We start from the raw sequence: 21,892 nt of genomic DNA, 5'->3' as shown, positions 1-21,892 counted from the left end.
TATATTATCCTTATTAATCATTAATATATGTTTAGAAAAGCAGCTTGGCCAGTTAAATTATGAAGACATAAATCTGTGAGCTAATTAGCAGTAAAAATGCAATGATTATTCATCCAAGCATTCACTTTCTTTTGGATATCCCTGTTACCCCCCGCTATCGCTGTTATGCTTGTTTAGAAACCCACCCTACCGTTTTTGTCCATTTGTTAGCACAACATTGTCATCTCATTTTTTTAAGCTCTGATGTGACAGTATCACTTTTTTATATCAAACGACGCTGACTTCAGTAGAGAGCTCATTATTTTTGTAGGCTACACCTGCAAAAGTGATACTGTCTTAATAGTGCTCAGCTGAAGCTAACTCTCCCCTCACCCCCCTCCCTCCCCCCTTGCACCTCTTACTGTGGTGAAGTGTAACTGACTTCTCTAGGGCTGAGGTCTAACAGACTTCGGTGGAAACCTTCTGGAAAAAAAAAAAAAAAGCAAGGAAGCAAAAATTCAGACCTCCTGGATGAAATTACTAATCACAACAGTGTGTCCTAATAGGGCTAATTTTAAATAATGATGCAAATCCTAAATATTATCTAGTTCAGAGAGAACTTGTTTTTACAGACCTTAAGAGAGCTATCTTAGAACTCACTTCAGGTTTGTACCATTCAATTAAATTTTCAGTTTGTTGGACTGTTTCTGGTGACTCATTAGCTGCTTGTGTGGAAGAAGTTGAATTTTCAAGTTTCTTCTTGCTTTTATGCCCCAGATGCTTTTGAAAACAAAAAATCAAATTTTAATGTTTATTCATTTTAAGATTTGATTCACTATGTTTCAAGGTGCTGTTCCCAAAAGGGGGAAACTTAGAACCATGTTGAATATGGTCATTAGGCCCTATGCCATTATCTTAAAGCTTTTTTCCCCTTTTTTTGAAGTCCTTGCTTCATGTATTTTACTGTAATGTAAATGTAGTAAATGTAATTTACTACTAAGTTATTGAAATACTTTTACTTGAGAGTCTCCTTACTCTCATGTTAAATCATTATTCAGGACTAGAATATTTGAAATTTGGGATGTTTTCATTGATTTATATTTGAATAAATATTTACTAATATAAATATTTTAACATATCTTTGTATATACATTTTCACAAAGTATATCTTCTCAACAAATACTGACTCTCTCAAGAGAAGGCATTATGTTTATAAAAAGTTTACATTATCATTACCTTCATTAATTCCTTTTTTTAAAAGAGATTTTGTTATTTGGGACTTTCTTCTTTGGGGCTATGGTGTTTATTTAAATGGCCCTTTCCTTTGATCCTTGTATCCAAGTTAGTAGGAATTAAAAGTTAACCCATCCATCTGGCTCAATCATTAATTTAAAAAAAAGTTACTGTACTGCTATAATGCCAAGGATTCTCCCAGGTAACTCCTAGGTATTGTGACCATTTAAAAAATTTCAAATATAAGTTCACATTCAGCTTTCTTTTAGTATAAAGATAATCAATCATAAAATAATCTTCATCTAGGCATGCAGTAATCTCCAAAGAAGGGCTCTGTGGAAGAGATTCTTTCCTAAGGTCTTTTCATGAATAAATACTAAAGAGTTTGAGTTTCCCTCCTTGCTTTTAATGGGTGCAGACCCTGCCACCAATGCCTTGAACATACTGTGTTGAGCATCTTAGGGACGGACTTGTAGGGAAATAAATACACTTCACCACAGTAATGTTTTACATATTTGTTCTAATTTCTTACCATCCTTCTGCCCGTGCAACTCAGCAAGGCCACCTTTCCCACCAGTTTTATTCCACCTTTGCTTTGCATGGAAATAACTTGGCTTACATAAACTGTGCGTGTGTCCTGTGTGACTGTCTCTGATTTGGGTTGCCATGCATCACATTTTAACTTTGGACTCACAAATAAATTTAATCACAGTTGTTGTTTGTGTTGGTTTTCTTTCCTTTCCTTTCTTTCCCTCCTTGGTCTATCCATTACGTGTCTAAACAAGGAGGTTGCTCCAAGGAAAGGACCATGCCTCTCAGCACAAGACTGTTTGTTTCATTGTTAGGTGTGAATTTCCCTTAGATGAAATGCCAGTTTGCAGCTGATTCAGATATATTTTATATAATCATTGTATGTTGGTGGAAGTAAACATACTGAACCTCAGATTTTTATATGATTTTATATTTAATCATATAAATGAACGCATATACATCATTAGAAGGTATTCTGAATTTGCTACTACTGGCTTTCTCCTAGAGGAAATCAACTTTCTGCAATTTCTAATGCTTTTTTTCCTTTTTTTTCCCATGTTTATTTTTTTTCAACATTGATCTGTAACATCTGAACAATCTTGAGATATTTCTGTATAATTTCACAGTGTTCGTTCTTTGTTTTGTGATTTTGTGTGTGTGTGTCTTGATTATTTGTTACAGCTTTGTTGTATGTGTGGATGAGCTACAAGTGAGAAAATTAAGCAAGTTATTTCCTGCTCATTTTTCCTTTTCAGTTTTTTTTTTTTGTTGTTGTTAGCCTTGCTTTGCTTTTGTATCCCAAGACCTTGTGGATCCACCATTCCCAGCCCATGTTGTTGTGCCCCCACCACAACAGGAAAAGACACTCTGTGGTTTCAGTCCTGATTACATTTGCCAATATCTTTTTTGATTTCCATTTTACTTTCAATGTTTTTCATTCACATCAAAGATGATGAGACAGAATCTACAGAAACATCTGTCCTGAAAAGCCACCTGGTTAATGAAGTTCCTGTCCTAGCGAGTCCGGACTTGCTCTCTGAAGTTTCTGAGATGAAACAGGATTTGATCAAGATGACCGCCATCTTGACCACAGATGGATCTGACAGGGCAGGTTCCATTAAAGTGAAGGAGCTGGTGAAGGCTGCTGAGGAGGAGCCCGGAGAGCCTTTTGAAATTGTTGAACGAGTAAAAGAGGACTTAGAGAAAGTGAATGAAATCCTGAGAAGTGGGACCTGCACCAGAGGTGAAGGCAGTGTGCCGAGGTCTCAGTCAGAGAGAGAATTAGTGGAAGAGGAATGGGTTATTATCAGTGAGGAGGAAATAGAGGAGGCTAAGCGAAAAGCACCTTTAGAAATCACTGAATATCCATGTGTCGAGGTTAGAATAGATAAAGAGACCAAAGTCAAAGGAGAGAAAGACTCAACGGGGCTAGTGAACTACCTTACTGAGGATCTAAATTCCTACAAGTCTCCCCACGAAGAGCAACCGCAGACATTGCATGACCTGGCAGGGGAGATGTGTGAGTCCCAGGGTCCTGACAGGAGCTCTGAAAGCAAAGGGAAAGGTGCCCCCTCCGAGGAGACACAGAGTACACAGAAACAGCCCAAACCCAGCCTGGGAATCAAGAAGCCAGTGAGAAGGAAATTAAAAGAAAAACAAAAACAAAAAGAGGATAGTTTACAAGCTAGTGCAGAAAAAACTGAACTTAAAAAAGAGAGTTCAGAAGAATCATTAGATGAAGACCTCGGTTTAGCCCCTGAGCCTCTTCCCCCTGTAAAAGCTACGTCACCTTTGATAGAGGAAACTCCCATTGGTTCCATAAAGGACAAGGTGAAGGCCCTTCAGAAACGCGTGGAAGATGAACAGAAAGGGCGAAGCAAGTTGCCTGTCAGGGTCAAAGGCAAAGAGGATGTGCCCAAAAAGATAAACCACAGGACACATCTTGCTGCGTCCCCCTCCCTAAAATCAGAGAGGCATGGCCCAGCATCACCCTCCTCTAAAACAGAAAGACACTCTTCTCTTTCCTCCTCTGCAAAAGCCGAAAGGCACCCTCCGGTATCACCATCAAGTAAAACTGAGAAACACTCACCTGTGTCACCCTTGGCCAAAACTGAAAGGCACTCTCCTTTGTCATCGTCAAGTAAAACTGAGAAACACTCCCCCGTGTCTCCCTCAACAAAAACTGAAAGACACTCCCCCGTGTCCTCTTCTACCAAAGCAGAAAGACACCCACCAGTCTCACCTTCAGGTAAAACAGACAAACGCCCACCTGGATCGCCCTCTGGGAGAACAGAGAAACATCCACCAGTATCCCCGGGCAGAACAGAAAAACGCTTGCCTGTATCACCAGCTGGAAGAATGGAAAAGCATTCGCCTGCATCGACCTCTGGGAAAACTGAGAAGCACCTGCCTGTGTCACCTTCTGGGAAAACAGACAAGCAACCACCTGTCTCTCCCACCTCAAAAACAGAAAGAATCGAGGAGACGATGTCTGTTCGGGAGTTGATGAAAGCTTTCCAGTCAGGTCAGGACCCATCCAAACATAAGACTGGACTCTTTGAGCACAAGTCAGCCAAACCAAAACAGCCACAAGAGAAAGGCAAAGTTCGGGTAGAAAAAGAAAAGGGGCAGGTAGTAACCCAGAGAGAAATGCAGAAAACAGAGAGTCTGACAATCAAACGAGGCCAGAGATTCCTGGTCACAGGACCCTCAGAGTCCAGAAGAGCGGTTCGTGCTTCCTTCATAGGGTTTAAGAGAGAAGACGTAGCTGGAGAGGAGAAAGTGCTCAACCACAAAACACCTGAACCTGTTCATCCAGCACCTGAAGGAGAAAGTCATAAAGATAGTGAAGCCCCTAAAGAAAAGCTGGCTGATGAACAGGGAGACATGGATCTCCAGATCAGCCCAAACAGGAAAACCTCCACTGACTTTTCTGATGTCATTAAGCAAGAATTGGAAGACAACGACAAATACCAGCAGTTCTGCCAGAGTGAAGAGACTGAGAAGGCGCAGCTCCACTTAGACCAAGTGCTCACTAGTCCTTTCAACACAACATTCCCACTGGATTACATGAAGGATGAGTTCCTCCCAGCTCTGTCTCTACAGAGCAGCGCTCTAGCCGGCAGTTCCGAAAGCCTAAAGCACGAAGGGGTAACAGGTTCCCCATGTGGCAGCCTGATGGAAGGGACCCCTCAGATTAGTTCAGAAGAAAGCTATAAGCATGAGGGCCTGGCAGAGACCCCCGAGACCAGCCCAGAAAGCCTTTCTTTCTCACCAAAGAAAAGCAAGGAGCAAATTGAGGAAGCAAATGGGACTACCAAGTTAGAAACATCACCAGAGATTCACTCTGAAAAAGAACATCCATCAACAAAGGACATTACAGATGGCTCTGAAGGGCAAGGGGACGCAGTCACAGGGGCCAAGGAGCCCTCTGCTGAGCCTTTGCTGAAGGAAGCCGCCCTAGACCCTTCTAAAGACACTAGCCCCCAACAAGGAAGTGATTACCTTGGCAGTCAAGGTGTGTCATTAGCAAAAGAAACATCCAAAGGACTGACTGAGGAAGTGTCCTGTGATGAAGGTCCACTTACATATGTTAGTTCACCCCCCGAGACACAAACTGATATGAAAGTTCAGGAGTCCTCAACCACTGAGCCCTCAGATGAGACAAAGACATCACCACTGCCTGATGTTGCTGTCAAGACAGACCCAGGGACTGAATCAAAGCCCCAGGGAGTCATTAGAAGTCCCCAAGGGTTAGAACTTGTACTCCCTAACCGTGACAGTGAGGTCTTCAGCCCTGGGGCTGATGAATCATTTGCAGTGAGTCACAAAGACTCCCTGGAAGCCAGCCCTGTGCTGGAGGATAATTCCTCACACAAAACTCCTGATTCTCTGGAACCGAGTCCTCTGAAAGAATCTCCATGCCATGACTCTCTTGAAAGCAGCCCTGTTGAACCAAAGATGAAGGCTGGAATTCTCCCAAGTCACTTTCCTCTTCCTTCAGTCGTTGCCAAAACAGAAATCTTCACAGAAGTGGCCTCTATGCGGTCCCGGCTGCTCCGTGACCCAGATGGCAGTGCTGAGGACGACAGCCTTGAACAGACGTCACTCATGGAGAGCTCAGGGAAGAGCCCCCTTTCTCCTGACACCCCCAGCTCCGAAGAAATTAGCTATGAGGTCACACCCAAAACCACAGATGCAGGCACACCAAAACCAGCTGTGATTCCCGAATGTGCGGAAGAAGATGACTCAGAAAATGGGGAGAAAAAGAGGTTCACACCCGAAGAAGAAATGTTTAAAATGGTAACCAAAATCAAAACGTTTGATGAACTTGAACAAGAAGCAAAGCAGAAAAGAGACTACAAAAAAGAACCCAAGCAAGAAGAATCTTCTTCATCCTCTGACCCTGATGTTGAGTGTTCAGCAGACATGGATGAACCAAAACATACAGAGAGTATAGAGGATGAAAGCGATGTCCCTGTTGTAGTAACATCAGAGGGCAGGAAGGCTTCTTCCTCCTCAGAGAGTGAGCCTGAGCTGACACAGCTGAAAAAAGGTGCTGACTCAGGCCTTTTATCAGAGCCAGTTATTCGAGTACAACCTCCTTCCCCACTTCCATCCAGCCAAGACTCAAATTCCAGTCCTGAAGAAGTACAGTTTCAGCCTATCATTTCCAAACAGTATACGTTTAAGATGAATGAAGATACTCAAGAAGATTCAGGTAAATCAGAAGAAGAAAAAGATGGTGAACCTCATTTACGTGAAGACAGTTGTACGGTTGCCACTGACGGCCCAGAGATGTCTTATGATGATCGAAATGGAGATGCTGATCAACCAGAAATCCACGAAGGCCATGGGTGTGAGGCTGGGAGTCCTAGCAGCTCAGCCACTCTGGTCTCTTCAGGTCTCCACAGTGCCACTGGTGATGATGTCAGTGAGCAGCTCATTATCCATAAGGAATCATTAGCTCTCCAAGATGCTGGTGAAAGAGAAACAGAAGGAGAAGAGCTTGATGTTTCTAGAGTTGAATCTCTACAAGTAGATTACCCCAGTGAGAGCTCTTCATCTTTGTCCTCTTTGCCTCATTGTCCAGCATCTGAAGGAAAAGAATTAGATGACGACATAGTCTCTCCATCTTCTACTACAAAAATGGAGGTCACAAAAACTGACCAAGCTTTTGAGAGTGTACCAGAGGACTGTTCCACTCAAGACTCATTCATCACTACTCAGACAGATAGGTCGTCCTTGGATGTTCCAGTGTCCAACCCAACAGAGACTGATGAAATCTATGATCCTCAAATCATAAGCCCTTATGAAAATGTTCCTTCCCAGTCTTTCTTCTCTAGTGAAGAAAGCAAAACCCAAACAGATGTGCAACCCACAAGTTCTCACTCTTCTGAAGTGTATTCTGTTACTATTACATCCACTATTGAAGACGGAGTAGTGACAAGCTCCTCTGATACACCTGTTTCAAGCAAAGAATCTAATTTTGAGGACCAGAACTTGGAAGCAGAATGCAAACAAGAAAGTACCTCATGGGAAATGCAGCCAGATAGAGCCCCCTCATCTTCAAAGCCAACTGTACCAACTTCATCAACAGTCGTTGGTGAACAGATAAGCAAAGTCATCATCACAAAAACTGATGTGGATTCTGATTCCTGGAGTGAAATCCGTGAGGATGATGCAGCCTTTGAGGCACGAGTAAAAGAGGAAGAGCAAAAGATATTTGGTTTGATGGTAGACAAACAATCACAGGGTACCACCCCAGACACCACTCCTGCTAGGACCCCAACTGAAGAGGGGACCCCAACCAGTGAGCAAAATCCATTTCTCTTTCAGGAAGGAAAATTGTTTGAGATGACCCGAAGTGGTGCCATTGATATGACCAAAAGGTCTTATACAGATGAAAGTTTTCACTTTTTCCAAATTGGGCAAGAATCCAGGGAAGAGACTCTCTCTGAAGACGTGAGAGAAGGAGGTACAGGCACTGAGTCCCCACAGCTGGAGACATCAGCTGAGTCATTAGCACTCTTAGAATCAAAAGAAACAGCAGGTGATGAAGCAGACTTACTCCCAGATGACATGAGTGAGGAAGTAGAGGAAATACCCGCTTCAGAGGCTCAACTTAACTCTGAAATGGAAATTTCAGCCTCCATGGAAACACCAGTGAAAGAGGCTCCTTCTGCAGGGGCTGAGGACCTTCCTGCTACGCAAATGAGTGATACACCTCCTCTGTCCAGTGTGAAGGAGACAGCTTGCCCTGACTCCCCTGAACCAGTTGTACAAGTTCAGTTAGATTTTTCCACAGTCACTAGGTCTGTATATTCAGATAGGGATGATTCTCCCGATTCTTCCCCAGAGGAACAGAAATCAGTCATTGAAATCCCTACTGCACCCATGGAGAATGTGCCTTCCAGTGAAAGCAGATCGAAAATCCCCATAAGGACTATACCCACTTCAACCTCAGCACCTCCATCTATGGCGTATGAGAGTTCCCTTTCTGAAGATTTTCTACCCAGCCTGGATGAGGAAAGTAAAGAGGATGAAATAAAACCAAAGTCTAAAATCCCCGTGAAAGCGCCCGTCCAGAGAGTCGAGCAGCAGCTTTCACATCTAGACTCATCTCTACAGAAGACAGTGGCTCCTCAGGGACAGGACATGACAAGCAGAGCACCGGATAGTAGAAGCAAATCTGAATCTGATGCCAGTCCTTTGGACACAAAGGCCAAAAGTCCAGTAAACGCTAGAAGTTATGTTGAGACAGAAACAGAGAGCGGAGAGGGGGCAGAGGAGGCTGAGTTAGAATCAGAAGAAGAAGCCACAAGACCAAAGATATTTGCATCCCGCTTGCCAGTAAAGAGCAAAAGCACCACATCTTCCAGCAGAGGGGCCACGAGCCCCACGAAAGAAAGTAAGGAGCACTTCTTTGACCTTTACAGGAACTCCATAGAATTCTTTGAAGAGATTAGTGATGAGGCTTCCAAGTTAGTGGACAGACTTACACAGTCAGAAAGGGAGCAGGAATTAGTTTCAGATGATGAGAGCAGTAGTGCCCTGGAAGTTTCAGTAATTGAAAATCTACCACCTGTTGAGACCGAGCACTCACTTCCCGAGGACATCTTTGACACAAGGCCCATTTGGGATGAGTCCATTGAGACTCTGATTGAACGCATCCCTGATGAAAATGGCCATGACCATGCTGAAGGTATTTGCCAGCCACTGGGATTCCCTGTGCTCCGCATGTCATAAATTTAATATAGTTTTTTTGTACGTCTGTTTTAGTTGGTGGTTTGTGTCTCATTTTCTTTAAGCCTTCTGTGGTGGTTACTATGTTTGTGTAAGCCCTTTGTGTTTTGTGCTTTCTCTGTATACTCTTGTCTGTGGAAACAATCTCAAGATTGAGTAATGAGAATGCTTATGGAAAACATAAACATGATTGGCAGGCAACGGGGGTCTTGCCTTTTCTCTAGCCACTGCACGTGAGGCCATGCAAGCTTTGAGTTTTGTTGTTCTGAAGTTCCAGGCTTAACTTCAAATTAAACAAATGAATATTCTTGGTCTTGTTTCATATTATGAGAATTCATTGCTTTTTTTTCTTTGTGTACTTTAAAATAACTTGCATTTAACAATTTTGTGATCATTAGGAAGCCATTTGTACAAGATTTCACATATCATGAAATTCCAATTGTTGTGGATTTGTTTTTGATTCAGAAAGGTTGGATTTCAAATACCATTGGTAAACACTTTAAGCAAATAGACATAAGGTAAAAACATGCTTTTCATTTATGCTGTAGAGGAATGGAGAATGTCCTCTGATTAGATGCAGCAGACAACAAAAACTCAAACTTTGCATGATTTAAGTTGACTGTGAGGGGATGATGATTCTTTGAATTATAAAAAAAAAAAAAGAAAGAAAACCATAGATGGCTCTGAGAAGCTGCCTCTGATCTTCTAATATCTCTATAATAAAGACTATTATTCTTAAATTGGGATTATAAAAAATGTCATGATACCTTGACATAAAATGCTGCCCATCAATTAATGGGGGTTAAAAAAAGAAGGAAAGTTACAGTTTGTAGGAATATATGAGCTTACTTAGTAGTAAGCAGACAGAAACTTTGCCCAGAAGACACATATACATACTAATATACGCAGACAACTGTGTGCACTTTATTGTTCCTTTTTCCAAGGCCATCAGGACCAAGGCAAATGTTGTTTCTGGCCATACTGAAAAAAGCCAGGATGGTTTGATTAACCCACGATCTAGGTCTCTTGTGAATGTTGGATGTGATTTCTTTATGATATGACTCGGAAGTGATCTATACTGCCATGGGCAATAATAGGGAGTCCTAACCAAATTACTCCATTTCTACATCCTGTTTATGATTTTTCTGGTGTTCAGTGAGCAAGATGGTTGTCTTCTGGTGGGCAGTGTCCTCTCAGATAATTCAAAAGGAAAGTCCTAAGATCACTAGAAATCAATAACTCATATAATTTATGTCCAATGACTAGTCTTGATTAAAGAGATATGGAAGTAGATGGTTTTCTTGATTTTTTATTAGATTTATTCCCCATTCCACTCCAGAAGTCAGGCAAACACAGAATTTAATGTGATTTAAAATGTGCTAGTTAATTTGTGCTATCATCAAATATTTGGACACTTGACTTCTTTTCTTTGGATGATCGGTACTGTGGTTCCACTCGTGTCATAGACAACCATTGGCCATTCTGTTTTTGACCTTTGTAGATCAACAGGCTGAGCAGGAACGGATCGAGGAAAGGCTGGCTTATATTGCTGATCACCTTGGCTTCAGCTGGACAGGTAAAATGAGTTGACCCATTTTTTCAACAAAAACTGGTTGGTTTAAATGACATAGTTGCATCAGCCAAGTGTCATTAACAATGAAAAAGGTCTCTTTTTTTCTTTCCTTGAGGAGGACCGCGTGGAATGGTGAAAAGAATAATAAAGTATGAACTAGAAAACCCAAGCACTACATTGACTCACTGTGTGAACTAGGGCAGGCTTTTCATTGTCTCTTGCATTTTGAATAATAGAACTTTAGACTGGGAGATTTTGAGAATATAACAACCCCCACCACCCTCCTTTCAGAGCTGTGGATATCTAAACCTTAGGGAGATGACTCTGTTTCAAAACCATTGTTAGATGTTATTGTCATAAAATTTAATTTGAGATTCAACCTGGGCTCCTTGTTTTAGATACCTTGTGTCAGGTATCTTCTTCATGAACAGTACTAAAATTTACTTCTGATGAATGTTGAAATACATATGAATGAGATGTTCACAAATTTTCCGAGAAATGAGAATGTTTAAGTTTAGAAATTATGTGTTAAATAATTTTTAAGGGAAAGTGAATTCTAAAATCAATATGAATTATTTACAAATCGTGATTTGTAGGTTTTAAAAATTATGCCCTTTAATCTTTCCTGTGATTTAACATTATTAAAGCTAGATTGTCAGTCTAGCTTTTTTCCTTTTTCTTTTTTTGGTCCAACTTCCTTTTATGTCACTTGTGACTACTTAATAAAACAAACAATATAAAGTTAATGTTGATCTTTTTTCAGTTTCTTGAAGATTTGGTCATGAATAGGAGATAGGAGTCATAATATCCTTAATAAAAAATTGATAATGTAGAATAATGACTGAAACATTTAAAAGTAGTTTTTAAGTACTGATCTGACTTATTTAATTGAGGGATTTAGGGGAAGAAAGGACATCAAAATATTCCTGGTTGACCTGTTAAATAGGTAACATTCAGAATTATTTATTTTGCCTCTTAAGTATTTATATGTGTGTGTGTATATATATATATTTTAAATGTAATATCTGTTATAGTTGGTGAAAATTAAAATTCTGCAACCACACTGAATAGTATAAGATGAAAAATAAATGTCTCTCGTACCCACATCTGGTCTTTGAGCCCCATGCCTCAAAGGGAACTGCTAACACTCTCATGTGTTCAGAAAAAAATCTGCAGTGTCCACATCTATGCCTATTACTTAAAAATAAGCAAAATTTCATTTAACAATATTCAGCATAGAAATATCTGTCATTCTTTTAAATGGCTATTTAATTCCACTGTATGGAGTTACCATAATTTTATCAGTGGCCTTTGTTGATGGATATTTAGGTGTTTCCTGTTAGTGGCAATAAACATCTTTGTGCACTGGTAGATTTTTATGGGTATATCTTATAGGGCATATTCCTAGAAGGAAAATTGCTGTGTAAAGTATATGTATATTTTTAATTTTGAAAGATATTGGCAAATTTCCCTTCAAAGAGGACACCTCATTTACACACACCTCCCCTTGCCCCACAATGTATAAGCATCCGTAGAGAATGTTAATGGTAGACTTTACAGGAAAACTTTGTGGCTTCCTCCCTAGGTCAATTAATGCTTCCCAGACCTTTTATTCATGTGACATCCAATCAAAGAAAGGAGTTTATCCAACCACCATAATATAGCAATAACCAGTATTTATCCAGGTGCCCAGAAACAGGATTTATAGTATTTAAAACATCACCTAATGATAATTAAAAGTGAGACATGGTCTATTTCTACTGTTTTCAGTCATTTATTTTCCATTATCTTGGTTAAGAGTATGAGCTGGTATTAAGGGTCTTTTCCACATTTTGGAAGTAAATGGCCCTGAATTTACATACTTTATCATCGTTGCCTCAAACTTACTATTTAAACTATGACAGTGATCAATTCTATACCCAATTTTAAGGAAAATACCTGCAGTTAGTGCTAGAAGAACAAAGGCATATGAGCATCGCTTCTAGTAAGTAGAAAACAATAAAGGAACTCTTACAGTAACACTGAGAACACATCATTTACAGAATCACAAGGCAAGGTGTAGAGACTCAAACCTTGAAGTTAGTGTATTTACAAAGGAGCATCTTCTCTTCTAGAATTAGCAAGAGAACTGGATTTCACCGAGGAGCAAATTCATCAAATTCGAATTGAGAACCCTAACTCCCTTCAGGACCAGAGTCATGCGCTTCTGAAGTACTGGCTAGAAAGGGATGGGAAACACGCTACCGGTAGGTGGGGAGCTTATGTGAGGGCAGTAGGCCAAAGGTAGAAATAAGTCTTGTTCCACAAACCTTTTATGTGGATTCAGTAAAATAAGAAAAAAACAAATGCCATCAATCTGAAGTGCTTCTCTAAGCAAAAGAAGCTATCACATTTCTCAAATGTGCGTGTTGCATAAAAATTCTTGTACCATGTTCCCGTGAACAGCATTGACTAGTGGAATGTGATACTGGCACTGGCTGCTCACAGTAGTCACAAAAGTCCGAAAACTTTCTAAGTATCGATAGCCAGCCAAATTGCTTTATTAGTCATTGTTTTATTGATGATGCATTACCTTCAGTTCCTGCTTCTCTTACTCCTAAATGACTAAAATGGGGGAGAAATGTCAGGTAGATATTCTTTATAATGATTTATATGTGATATTCTGACCATATCAAATAAAATGAGAAGTGATACTGACCATAACCGCTTCTCATCCTCAGCTGGTCTAAATTTGCCACTTCCTTTTATGTCTCTTGGAAGGTCTACCTGGAGACCTCTCTGATTCACATCCAGCCCACATTCATCTTTCCTTCTGTTACCATTCTTCTGGTAGGATTGCCAGTTTTAGCAAATGAAAATAGAGAGCAGCCAATTAAATCTTCAGATAGTCAACAAATACTTTTCTAGAAGTATATCCCATACAATATTTGAGATATACTTTTACTTGTAAAAAAATATTTGTTTTTTGTTTAAAATTCAGATTTGGCAAGGTGTCCTACATGTTCTCTGGCAACTTTACTTTTAGGGCTTGTGCCGTGCTGTGCCCCCCTCCTCTTTTTGTGTGCGTCTCTGATTGGTCTGTTTGCTTATTTTTACAAAGACCCTTAATTGGGCTTTGGTTGTTTCCTGTACATATATCAAAATTTTAGTAAATTTTTCCTGTGTTTAAAATAGTTCACACAAAAAAAATAATTCAGTGAGAATAAATGAAAGAGATTTTTTTAAAGAGTACCCTTTAGATGTAATAAATGGTTTTTCTCTAACATCCCAGATACCAGTCTCATTGAATGTCTCACCAAGATCAACCGAATGGATATTGTTCATCTCATGGAGGCCAGCACAGAGCCCCTCCAGGAGCGCATCAGTCACAGCTACGCAGAGATTGAACACACAATCACCCTGGATCACAGTGAAGGTCGAACAATTCATGTGTGTCTGAGTGTCTGCTATGTATGGTTAATTCAGGCACCTGGACCTGTCCTCCACTGTCTTCCTATTTTTAGAAGGCAGACTGTGGCCTTTGGTAATACGATCTTCTCCTGAATACTTTGAGGCTTCCCTGCCCATTTTAGATGCCCCAACAGTGCTCATTCTTTGTTATTTCATCATTGTCTGAGTCATCATGGGCTGATATAACAAAATACCATAAACTGGTTGGCTTAGACAGCAGAAATTTATTTTTGCACAGTTCTAGAGACTAGAAGTCCAAGATCAGGGTGAGATCGTGGTTGGGCTCTGGTGAGGGCTATCTTCTGGACTGTACAAGGCTGTCTTCCTGCTCTGCCCTCACGTCGGGGAGAGCGAGCGAGCTAGGCCTCATATCTCTTCTTATAAGGGCACTAATCCCATCCATGAGGGCTCTACCCTCATGACCTGATCACTTCCCAGGGGTACCACCCCCAAACACCATCACACTGGGACTAGGGTTTCAACATACGAATTTTGAGGGGACCCAAACATTCAGTTCATGACAACCATCAAAAAGGATGCTCCATCCAACGCCCTTTCCTCTGCTCCCTGACAGCACTTCTGATACTTGCGTCTTTTCTCCACCTTAATGACCCATTCCTATGCCCACAACCAAAACTAAATCATTATCAATGACTGTACTACTTCCAGTGAAGCATTACACTTGCTTCCTCTTTTGCCTCTTTGCAGTAATTCTCCAAACCCACTGGGACATCCAGTGGTCCTACCACCTTTTCAGTATTAAAGTTTCCCTAATCCACCCTCATTCATTTCCATGCTCACTTACTCTCCTTCTTTTTCTCCTCCTTTTTCTCCTTCTGATACTCACGCATCACTATTTTTGCACCTTTTCTTCTTTCAAGCCTCCAGCATTTCTCTCCTTTTTATTTATTCCAACCTGATGACCACATTTAGTATTTCTTAGAAAAAATAGGAATAACCATAAGCAAATGTCCATATTCTTTCACCACAAAAATCTCCCAACCCAAATGCATCTCAGTGTGTATACTCTGCCTTCCCTTCTCTATGCAGTGTCCTGGCTTTGCTAAAACCATTATCTCTTTCCTTGCATAGGATCTCATCCCCTTTTACCAACCATGGACTAATTTACTTCTGCAATTATCTGCTCTGGCTTCCTACCAGTAGACCCTGCTCCACAGCATCAAAATATGCTTTAATAGAGCCCAGCTTTAAAAATAAAGCAAAGCAAATGACTCCTTTCACTCAGTGTGCTCTCCTGTATAATCACTGTTTCTCCATCCATTATGTAGGAAATCTCTTCCAGAGAATAGTCTTTCTTTCCATTCTCTCCAGAACTGTCACTAGAATTCCGTAGCAGGTTTTGTCATCCCCACTGGACAAAAAGAATCCTGCACAATTCACTAATTGTTTCCTCATTGCCAAATGCACTGAACAATATTGTCTTATCTTCCTTTACCCCTTAGTAACATTTGACAGAAAAAATTAGTCCCTTGTTCTGGAAACATTTTCTTCACTCACTTTCCACGATACCTTCTCTTCTTGGTTTTCCTTTTCCCCTATTTTGCAGGATATTCTTCCTCAGTGTCTTTCTGCAGCTTCTTACTTTCCCTAGATTTACATGATGCCATGTGTTACTGAGCACCAAGAATCTCGTAGCGTGTCCCACCTCCCGTCCCTCCCTCCTTCCCGAGTCCCTGACGCCTGGCCTCTGGGCTGTTCCCTGGGCACCCGACACATTCTTGGGCTTCAGGGCTCTGGTGCTTTCTGTTCCCTCCATTCTGGAGTGTTCACCAGGTACCTTTTGCTCTCACTTTATTTGCGCCTTTGCTCAAGTATCACCTCCCAAGACAAGCCTGTCCTGACAGGTGTACCTAAAGTACTGACCTGATTTACTGTGTATCTTTACCCTGGGTTTCTTGTCTCCTAAAAGTTATCATAAGCACGCATCTGCAGAAATCCAAGTTCAGTGAGGCCAGAAGTTTCTTCTGTCTTACTCACTGCTATGTATCCAGCATCTAAACAGCACCAATTACACAGTCAATACTCGATATATATCTGTTAAGTGAATAGATAGACAGATGCATGTCAATCACACCTCTTTCAATGACTCCTCATTGCCCTGGATATAATGAAATAAGAAACCCTCCATAAAAAGAGTGCTAACATCAGAGTGTTGTTTAATTCAAGTTACTACTTGCAAAGCACTTAGAACATTGCCTGACAGAGAGTAAATATTCAGAACATGTTAGCTATTATTAATTATTATTATTATTAACTATTATTAACTTTCTTCTTACCACATAGATTCTATGCCTTAACTGTTGCAGTTGATATCTGCTTACCATTAGATCTGCTTAAGATGTCACACTCTCTGCATTTCCTTTCCTGAGTCTTTAACCCTGAGTTGGATGCTCCCTCATTCATTGACTGGCAGCTGTGGCCCAGCCGCTCTGCATTTTAGTATCCCTTACTTCCTGAGCTTCCCAAGATGGTCAGCATCGTGAAGGCAGAGACAGTGCCTCCTTCAGCTTTATAACAATGGACCTATCACAGATGTGGCATGTAGCAGTTACTTAATAAGTACCCACTTAATATTGTTTAGCTTCAATTAAATGCATAATTTAAATCGTTCTCCCCTGTAGGGTTCTCAGTACTTCAGGAGGAGCTATGCACTGCACAGCACAAGCAGAAAGAGGAGCAGGCTGATTCCAGAGAGGGCGATCATCCTCCCATCGTCTCAGAGGAAGACATTTCTGTCGGCTACTCCACTTTTCAGGATTCCATCCCCAAAACTGAGGGGGACATCTCAGCAACAGAGCACCTTCCCCCGACTCACCAGGAGCACGCTCAGCAGGATTTCTCAGGGAAAATGCAGGACCAGCCTGAAGAGTCATCTCTTGAACAGCAGGAATACTTGTGAGTTGCAAACGAAAACCTGTTCAATGTAATTCCAAAGAAGCAAGCCTGTGGGGCGAGGGTGCCAGGCATATACAAGCGTAAATTGTTTTCAGATAGTTTTTGAATGATCCCACCCATAACAAGTGGCAGAACTACAGAAAAAAAAAGCAAAATATCTACGAGACATCATTGTGACGGCATTGCACCGCACAGGTCCACCTGAACCAACCTCTAGTTCTGTAAACTTGGGCAAATGCCTAAGCCCTTTGAGTCTCGGTTTCCACATCTATAAATTATGATAATAATATATACCTTATTCATCTTACAGGGTTGAAGGTCCAGGGTATGTCTGTGAAAGCATTGTTTAAACTGTAGACCATGCAGTTCTTACTTGTACATTTGCTGCACCTCACTTGTCTCTGTATGTGCCCGTTGCACCCTGGCTGGTTCAGAGTGTGCACCCTGACAGTGTAGGTGAAGCAGCCCCTGTGTGGCTAACAATAAAAACAGAAATGCAGCACTAATTCTTCACACAGGATGAAAGACCATTGGGGGTTGGAGTGGGATCCAGAGATGTCTTCTAGAGAGCTTCCAGCTAAAGAAATTTGCAGAGCATAGTCAGCTTAGAACTCAAGTTCTGGGCTTTCTGGAAGCAAAGGCAAAAGAAGTGACACTTGTCCTCTAGAAAAAGCAAATGGATCCTGAGAATGGCAGGCATGTCCCAGCCTCGAAATCTGAGAACAGTGTGTCAGGAGACTGTATCACAGCCTCTCCTTTGTCGAGTGGGTTTTATGCTGGGGTCACTGGAACCTGAGAAGAGGGTAAGATGGGTATTGAAATGATCTTTTCTTCCCTGAGCACCGCCCCTTAGCCCATCTACTTTTAGACTTTAGGGGCGAGCATAGAGAAGAGGTAAGGAAAAGAAAGCAGGAAAAAGAAAAAGATGGGAAGCAAAGAGGGCTTATCAGAAAGGCACTTTGGGCATTTAATTTCTACAGAGTGACAGAAAATTAAAGGAGCAGAAACAGCAGATTTTTTTTTTCTTTTAGAAATTGACATGATAAAGGTTGCATTAGTTTTCCCCAAACTACAGCCACAGACAGAATTTCAATGCCAGTAGATCATCCTATCAAGTAATACAGTTTCCTGGAGGTATAATGAGAATCTCCCTGTATTTATAACTATGATAACTGTATTAACATGGTGTTTATATATTGCTTTTGAAAAATTCTGCCGAATTTTGATTCTTGCTTCAAAAGCCTTAGTGTCTACAGATCTGTTATATAAACCTCTTTAAATCATCCAGAGTACCTTGAGTTATCGAAGAAAAGATGAAATTATCATGCATTTAATATCACTAATATTATTTATTATCTCTACTTTGTAGAGATTAGGAAATAGTAATACATTTGAGGACAATATTTATCTTTAGAATACATATTTCCCAGTTAATGTTAGATCAGTGAGCTGTAACTCTGTATCTTACATAATGATTTCTATTCACATTTCATTTCTTGACCAACTTTACAAAACCTTTTGAGACTTCCATGGACTGTGAAGACAAGTCCCGTCTTCCCTGCCAGATTCCTTGCTTCAGCAGGGGCAGAAATGCATATGCTCTCGTGGCATAATTGGGCTTTTCTGTTTCAGCGTGACCACCCCAGGGACGGAAGTATCAGAGACCCAAAAGGCCACGGCAGTACCTGGCTCTCCCAGCCAGACACCTGAGGAAGTCAGCAGCCCTGCCGAGGAGGAGAGGCCGTACCCCCAGACCCCGACATCGAGCGGGCGAGGAGACTCTCCCATCGTACAAGAACCTGAAGAGCCCCCAGAACGGAGGGAGGAGGGTTCGCCCCGGAAAAGCAGCCTCGTGATAGTGGAGTCTGCCGAGGACCAGCCGCGGGCCTTTGAGAGGCTCGATGAAGAGGCAGCTTTTCAAAAGGTAAAATCTCCTCTGCTCTATTCCTTGCCCACCTGCAACAAAGCTACACACCTTTGTTTCCATTTCTCTGATGACTTATGTTTTCACTGCAAAACAAAAAGGGTCGCCAAGTTAATTAACCTGGGCCATGCGAAGCCCTCAGTCCCTTTTAAAATCTAGAAACCAGTGAATCTTGAAAAAGAAGATGCATAGTTCCTGTTCTAGCTACTTGACTGTAAGCCCTCATTTTATAGTCATAAACCCTTTTGCTAAGAAAAATGAACACTGGGGTGAAACACTGTACCTGACGTAGCTTTTCAAAATTAGTTGTCTTAGGCATGAAGAAAGCCCGTGACGGGGATGAACTGAGCCTCAGGTGAGACAGCCAGCCAGGGGGCAAGTGCCAGACCTGCACCCCTAAGTCTGTCCGTGTCTGTCTCTGCCGTCAGGACGGACACACAGACTGCGGGTATCGGGTGGGCTCTACCTCCCAGAACAAATTTTTCTCATTAGAGGAAGGATTATTTCCAAGTGAGATCTTCTATTTATTTTAAGAATGACAGGAAAAAGACATTATGCCTAAAGTGATGGCTGGTTCTAAGTGTCAGAAAATCAATAGTGGCATGAGATCTGCATCACCGTCTTTCCTTCTTTGTCATCAGTGAGTTTTGACATTGTCCGGAGGGGTGGAGACCATCTTAAGAAACTCATTCAAACCATTTATTCTCAAAACATGGTCTGGGTGGTTCATATCCCTCAGTTTTAACTGGAGGACTTGATCCCTGCTTCCTCAGAACTCCTGAATCAGGATGAATCCCAGGTTGGGGAGGGGGACAAGAGTCTGCATTTTCTGTTTCTCCCTAGAGGACTCTCATACCCTTCCCCCACAAAGTGTGAGAATCTGTTTGAATTAAACTTAACTTAATGTAGATTAAATTAGATAGTATTTTTCATTTTTGAGCTCAAAAACTGTGTATGTGTCAAGGTTTTTTTAAAGCATGAATATATGTCTCAGTAGGAAAGAATGAGTTATATGAAAGAATTAAAGTGTGATGCAACATATCTTTGGGCTTGAAATTTTTTTTTTTCACTATGAGTGTGACATCTGCTGACAGGATTTATCTAAAATCACAACTAAAATTAGGAGAGTTCCCGGCAGATGAGAACTATTCTCTGATTTTGGCAGTTATCTTAAATGATGAATTCATCCCATGAATGGATTTCTATTCCAAGTTTGCCTTTGTGCAGAATTACTCATCTCTCAAGTTCTTGGCTTAAGTGAATTCTAGTGAAAATGTTTCATAGATGCTGTCTGACTTAAACGTTGCCAATTTCAGTCTCAGAATCTAACTGAAGTATAGGTTAAAAACAGTTACCTGGATAATTCATACATTTAATCTGTTCTATGCATATAAATAAACTTTGATAAGTCATTCTGTTTCATTCTTTATACAGGCCTGTTCTGCTTATTCTTGTTGAATTTCCAATTATCTCTCCAGCTTCCTTTTTTGATCCTTAACCTCTCATAACCCTGACTTGAGGATCCAATTTCAATCATTTTCCTTGCTGACCATATTTCCAGGCAGCAGATTCTTGAGTGTATTTAAAGTATAACCTGCTTTAGAACTTACACGTTTTCCTTTAGCAGGAAAGAATATAGAAATATAAGTGGTATTTTAGTATGTTGAGAAAAAAAATTTTTTTTAAATAGCATTCCATTAGGAAAGAGTGATTCGATATATGGCTCCCAAGACATGTTCTAATCTAAAATTATGTTATTAGCTCTGGCTCTGGCTTTGGGCCAGACGCATAAAATTGGCTTGACCTCTGCACCTCAGCTTCTCTACAGAATGAGTTTAATACTGTCCATAGCCTGCCTTCCTTGCTGGCAGGGAAATGCACTGCTGGCCAGATAATAGCCCCAGGAAGTTTTGACTTCCTGCAGAAAGTCCTGCTACAAGCATAAGACATTTCTTTACCTTTGGGTGAATCATTCTCAGCCTCAGCCCTAGTGTCCGTGGCTTTACTGTGCTGCTTAGGGCCCATGTTTACATTTGGTTATACCTCAGGAGATTAAGTCCAATAAATAATGTGGGGAAGCTGCTTATTTTCTCTGACGGATTTTGACAGATGGGTGCTCAGAAAGCTCTCAGAATTCCAGAATTTTCTTTTTTCATTCAGTGAACAAAAAGCTATCTTCTCACTGAAGTTGGAGCCTCACATGCACTGTTTTCACCCTTGCTGGCTTTTTCACCAAAGCCTCCTTGAATAAAACTTTCAGAAACCAGTGTGAGCTAAAGCAGAAACCAGTAGTGAAGACATTCCTTAGTGCGATAAACAAAACAATGCTTCCGTGCTTCCACCAGGAGCTCACAGAGGAATTAGGTGAGCTGGAGGCCAGCTCAGATGAGGAGGCGATGCTAACTACCAGGGTTGTCCGCCGGCGAGTGATTATTCAGGTACCAGCTGTTCAGTTACTGCACGTCCGGGACGCTTGGGTCCCCGTAACCCATGGAGAGTGACTGACCTGGAGCAGAGGGCTCGGCATGCTCCTCCGGTAGTGCATGGCCTTTAGAAAGCAGACTCCTTCACCCTCCCAAGCTACGTTTGTAAAGAAATGCAGCAGTAATGATACAGCCTACCTCCAAGAGAGCAAGCAGCAAGAGCAAGATTTCGCCTCTTCAGTTCCACCCACCTCACCTCTGGCTTATCTGTTTTTGTTTTTTGTTTAAATTTTAGCTAACTTTGATCAGATTTTCTAGCATGTTATTATCTACCTTTTTTTTTCTTTTAAACATACTACTTGACAGGATTTGGCATCTCAGCAATGCTTCTCAAAGCTCCTTTAATTTTCTAACATTCCTCGCATTATAAGCACCTGGGAGTAGTTCCTCAGCATTGATGCCAAACAGAGAAGTGACCCTTTTCTCTTAATTGTTTAGGGAGAGGATATGCCCGACATAACCCCAGAATCAGTCACTGAAGAAGAATACGTTGATGAGCGCGGACACACTGTGGTGAAAAAGGTATTATCTTCAGTATCATAACTTGGTTGATTTCAA

At 41.2% G+C, this 21,892-nt stretch overlaps 1 protein-coding gene across 50 annotated transcripts in view; it reads left to right on the top strand.

Moving 5' to 3' along the window:
* Nucleotides 1-21,892, top strand: part of ANK2 (ankyrin 2) — a 603,826-nt gene that overhangs the window by 573,856 nt on the left and 8,078 nt on the right. For 25 of the 50 annotated variants that reach the window (XM_064481197.1, XM_031467121.2, XM_064480111.1 and 22 more), the window contains 8 exons: nucleotides 2,693-8,947; nucleotides 10,490-10,564; nucleotides 12,676-12,807; nucleotides 13,833-13,976; nucleotides 16,654-16,927; nucleotides 18,560-18,851; nucleotides 21,197-21,289; nucleotides 21,773-21,856. In XM_064481197.1, the coding sequence (XP_064337267.1) occupies nucleotides 2,693-8,947; nucleotides 10,490-10,564; nucleotides 12,676-12,807; nucleotides 13,833-13,976; nucleotides 16,654-16,927; nucleotides 18,560-18,851; nucleotides 21,197-21,289; nucleotides 21,773-21,856 (7,349 nt within the window). The remainder of the gene's footprint in view (nucleotides 1-2,692; nucleotides 8,948-10,489; nucleotides 10,565-12,675; nucleotides 12,808-13,832; nucleotides 13,977-16,653; nucleotides 16,928-18,559; nucleotides 18,852-21,196; nucleotides 21,290-21,772; nucleotides 21,857-21,892) is intronic. The other 25 variants (XM_064480978.1, XM_064480948.1, XM_064481136.1 and 22 more) reach the window with 3 other exon arrangements.

This window comes from Camelus dromedarius, chromosome 1 (genome assembly GCF_036321535.1).
Source record: "Camelus dromedarius isolate mCamDro1 chromosome 1, mCamDro1.pat, whole genome shotgun sequence".
Lineage (NCBI taxonomy): Eukaryota > Metazoa > Chordata > Mammalia > Artiodactyla > Camelidae > Camelus > Camelus dromedarius.
Note: the sequence above shows the minus strand (reverse complement) of the source record. Positions and strands in the feature narration are given on the sequence as shown.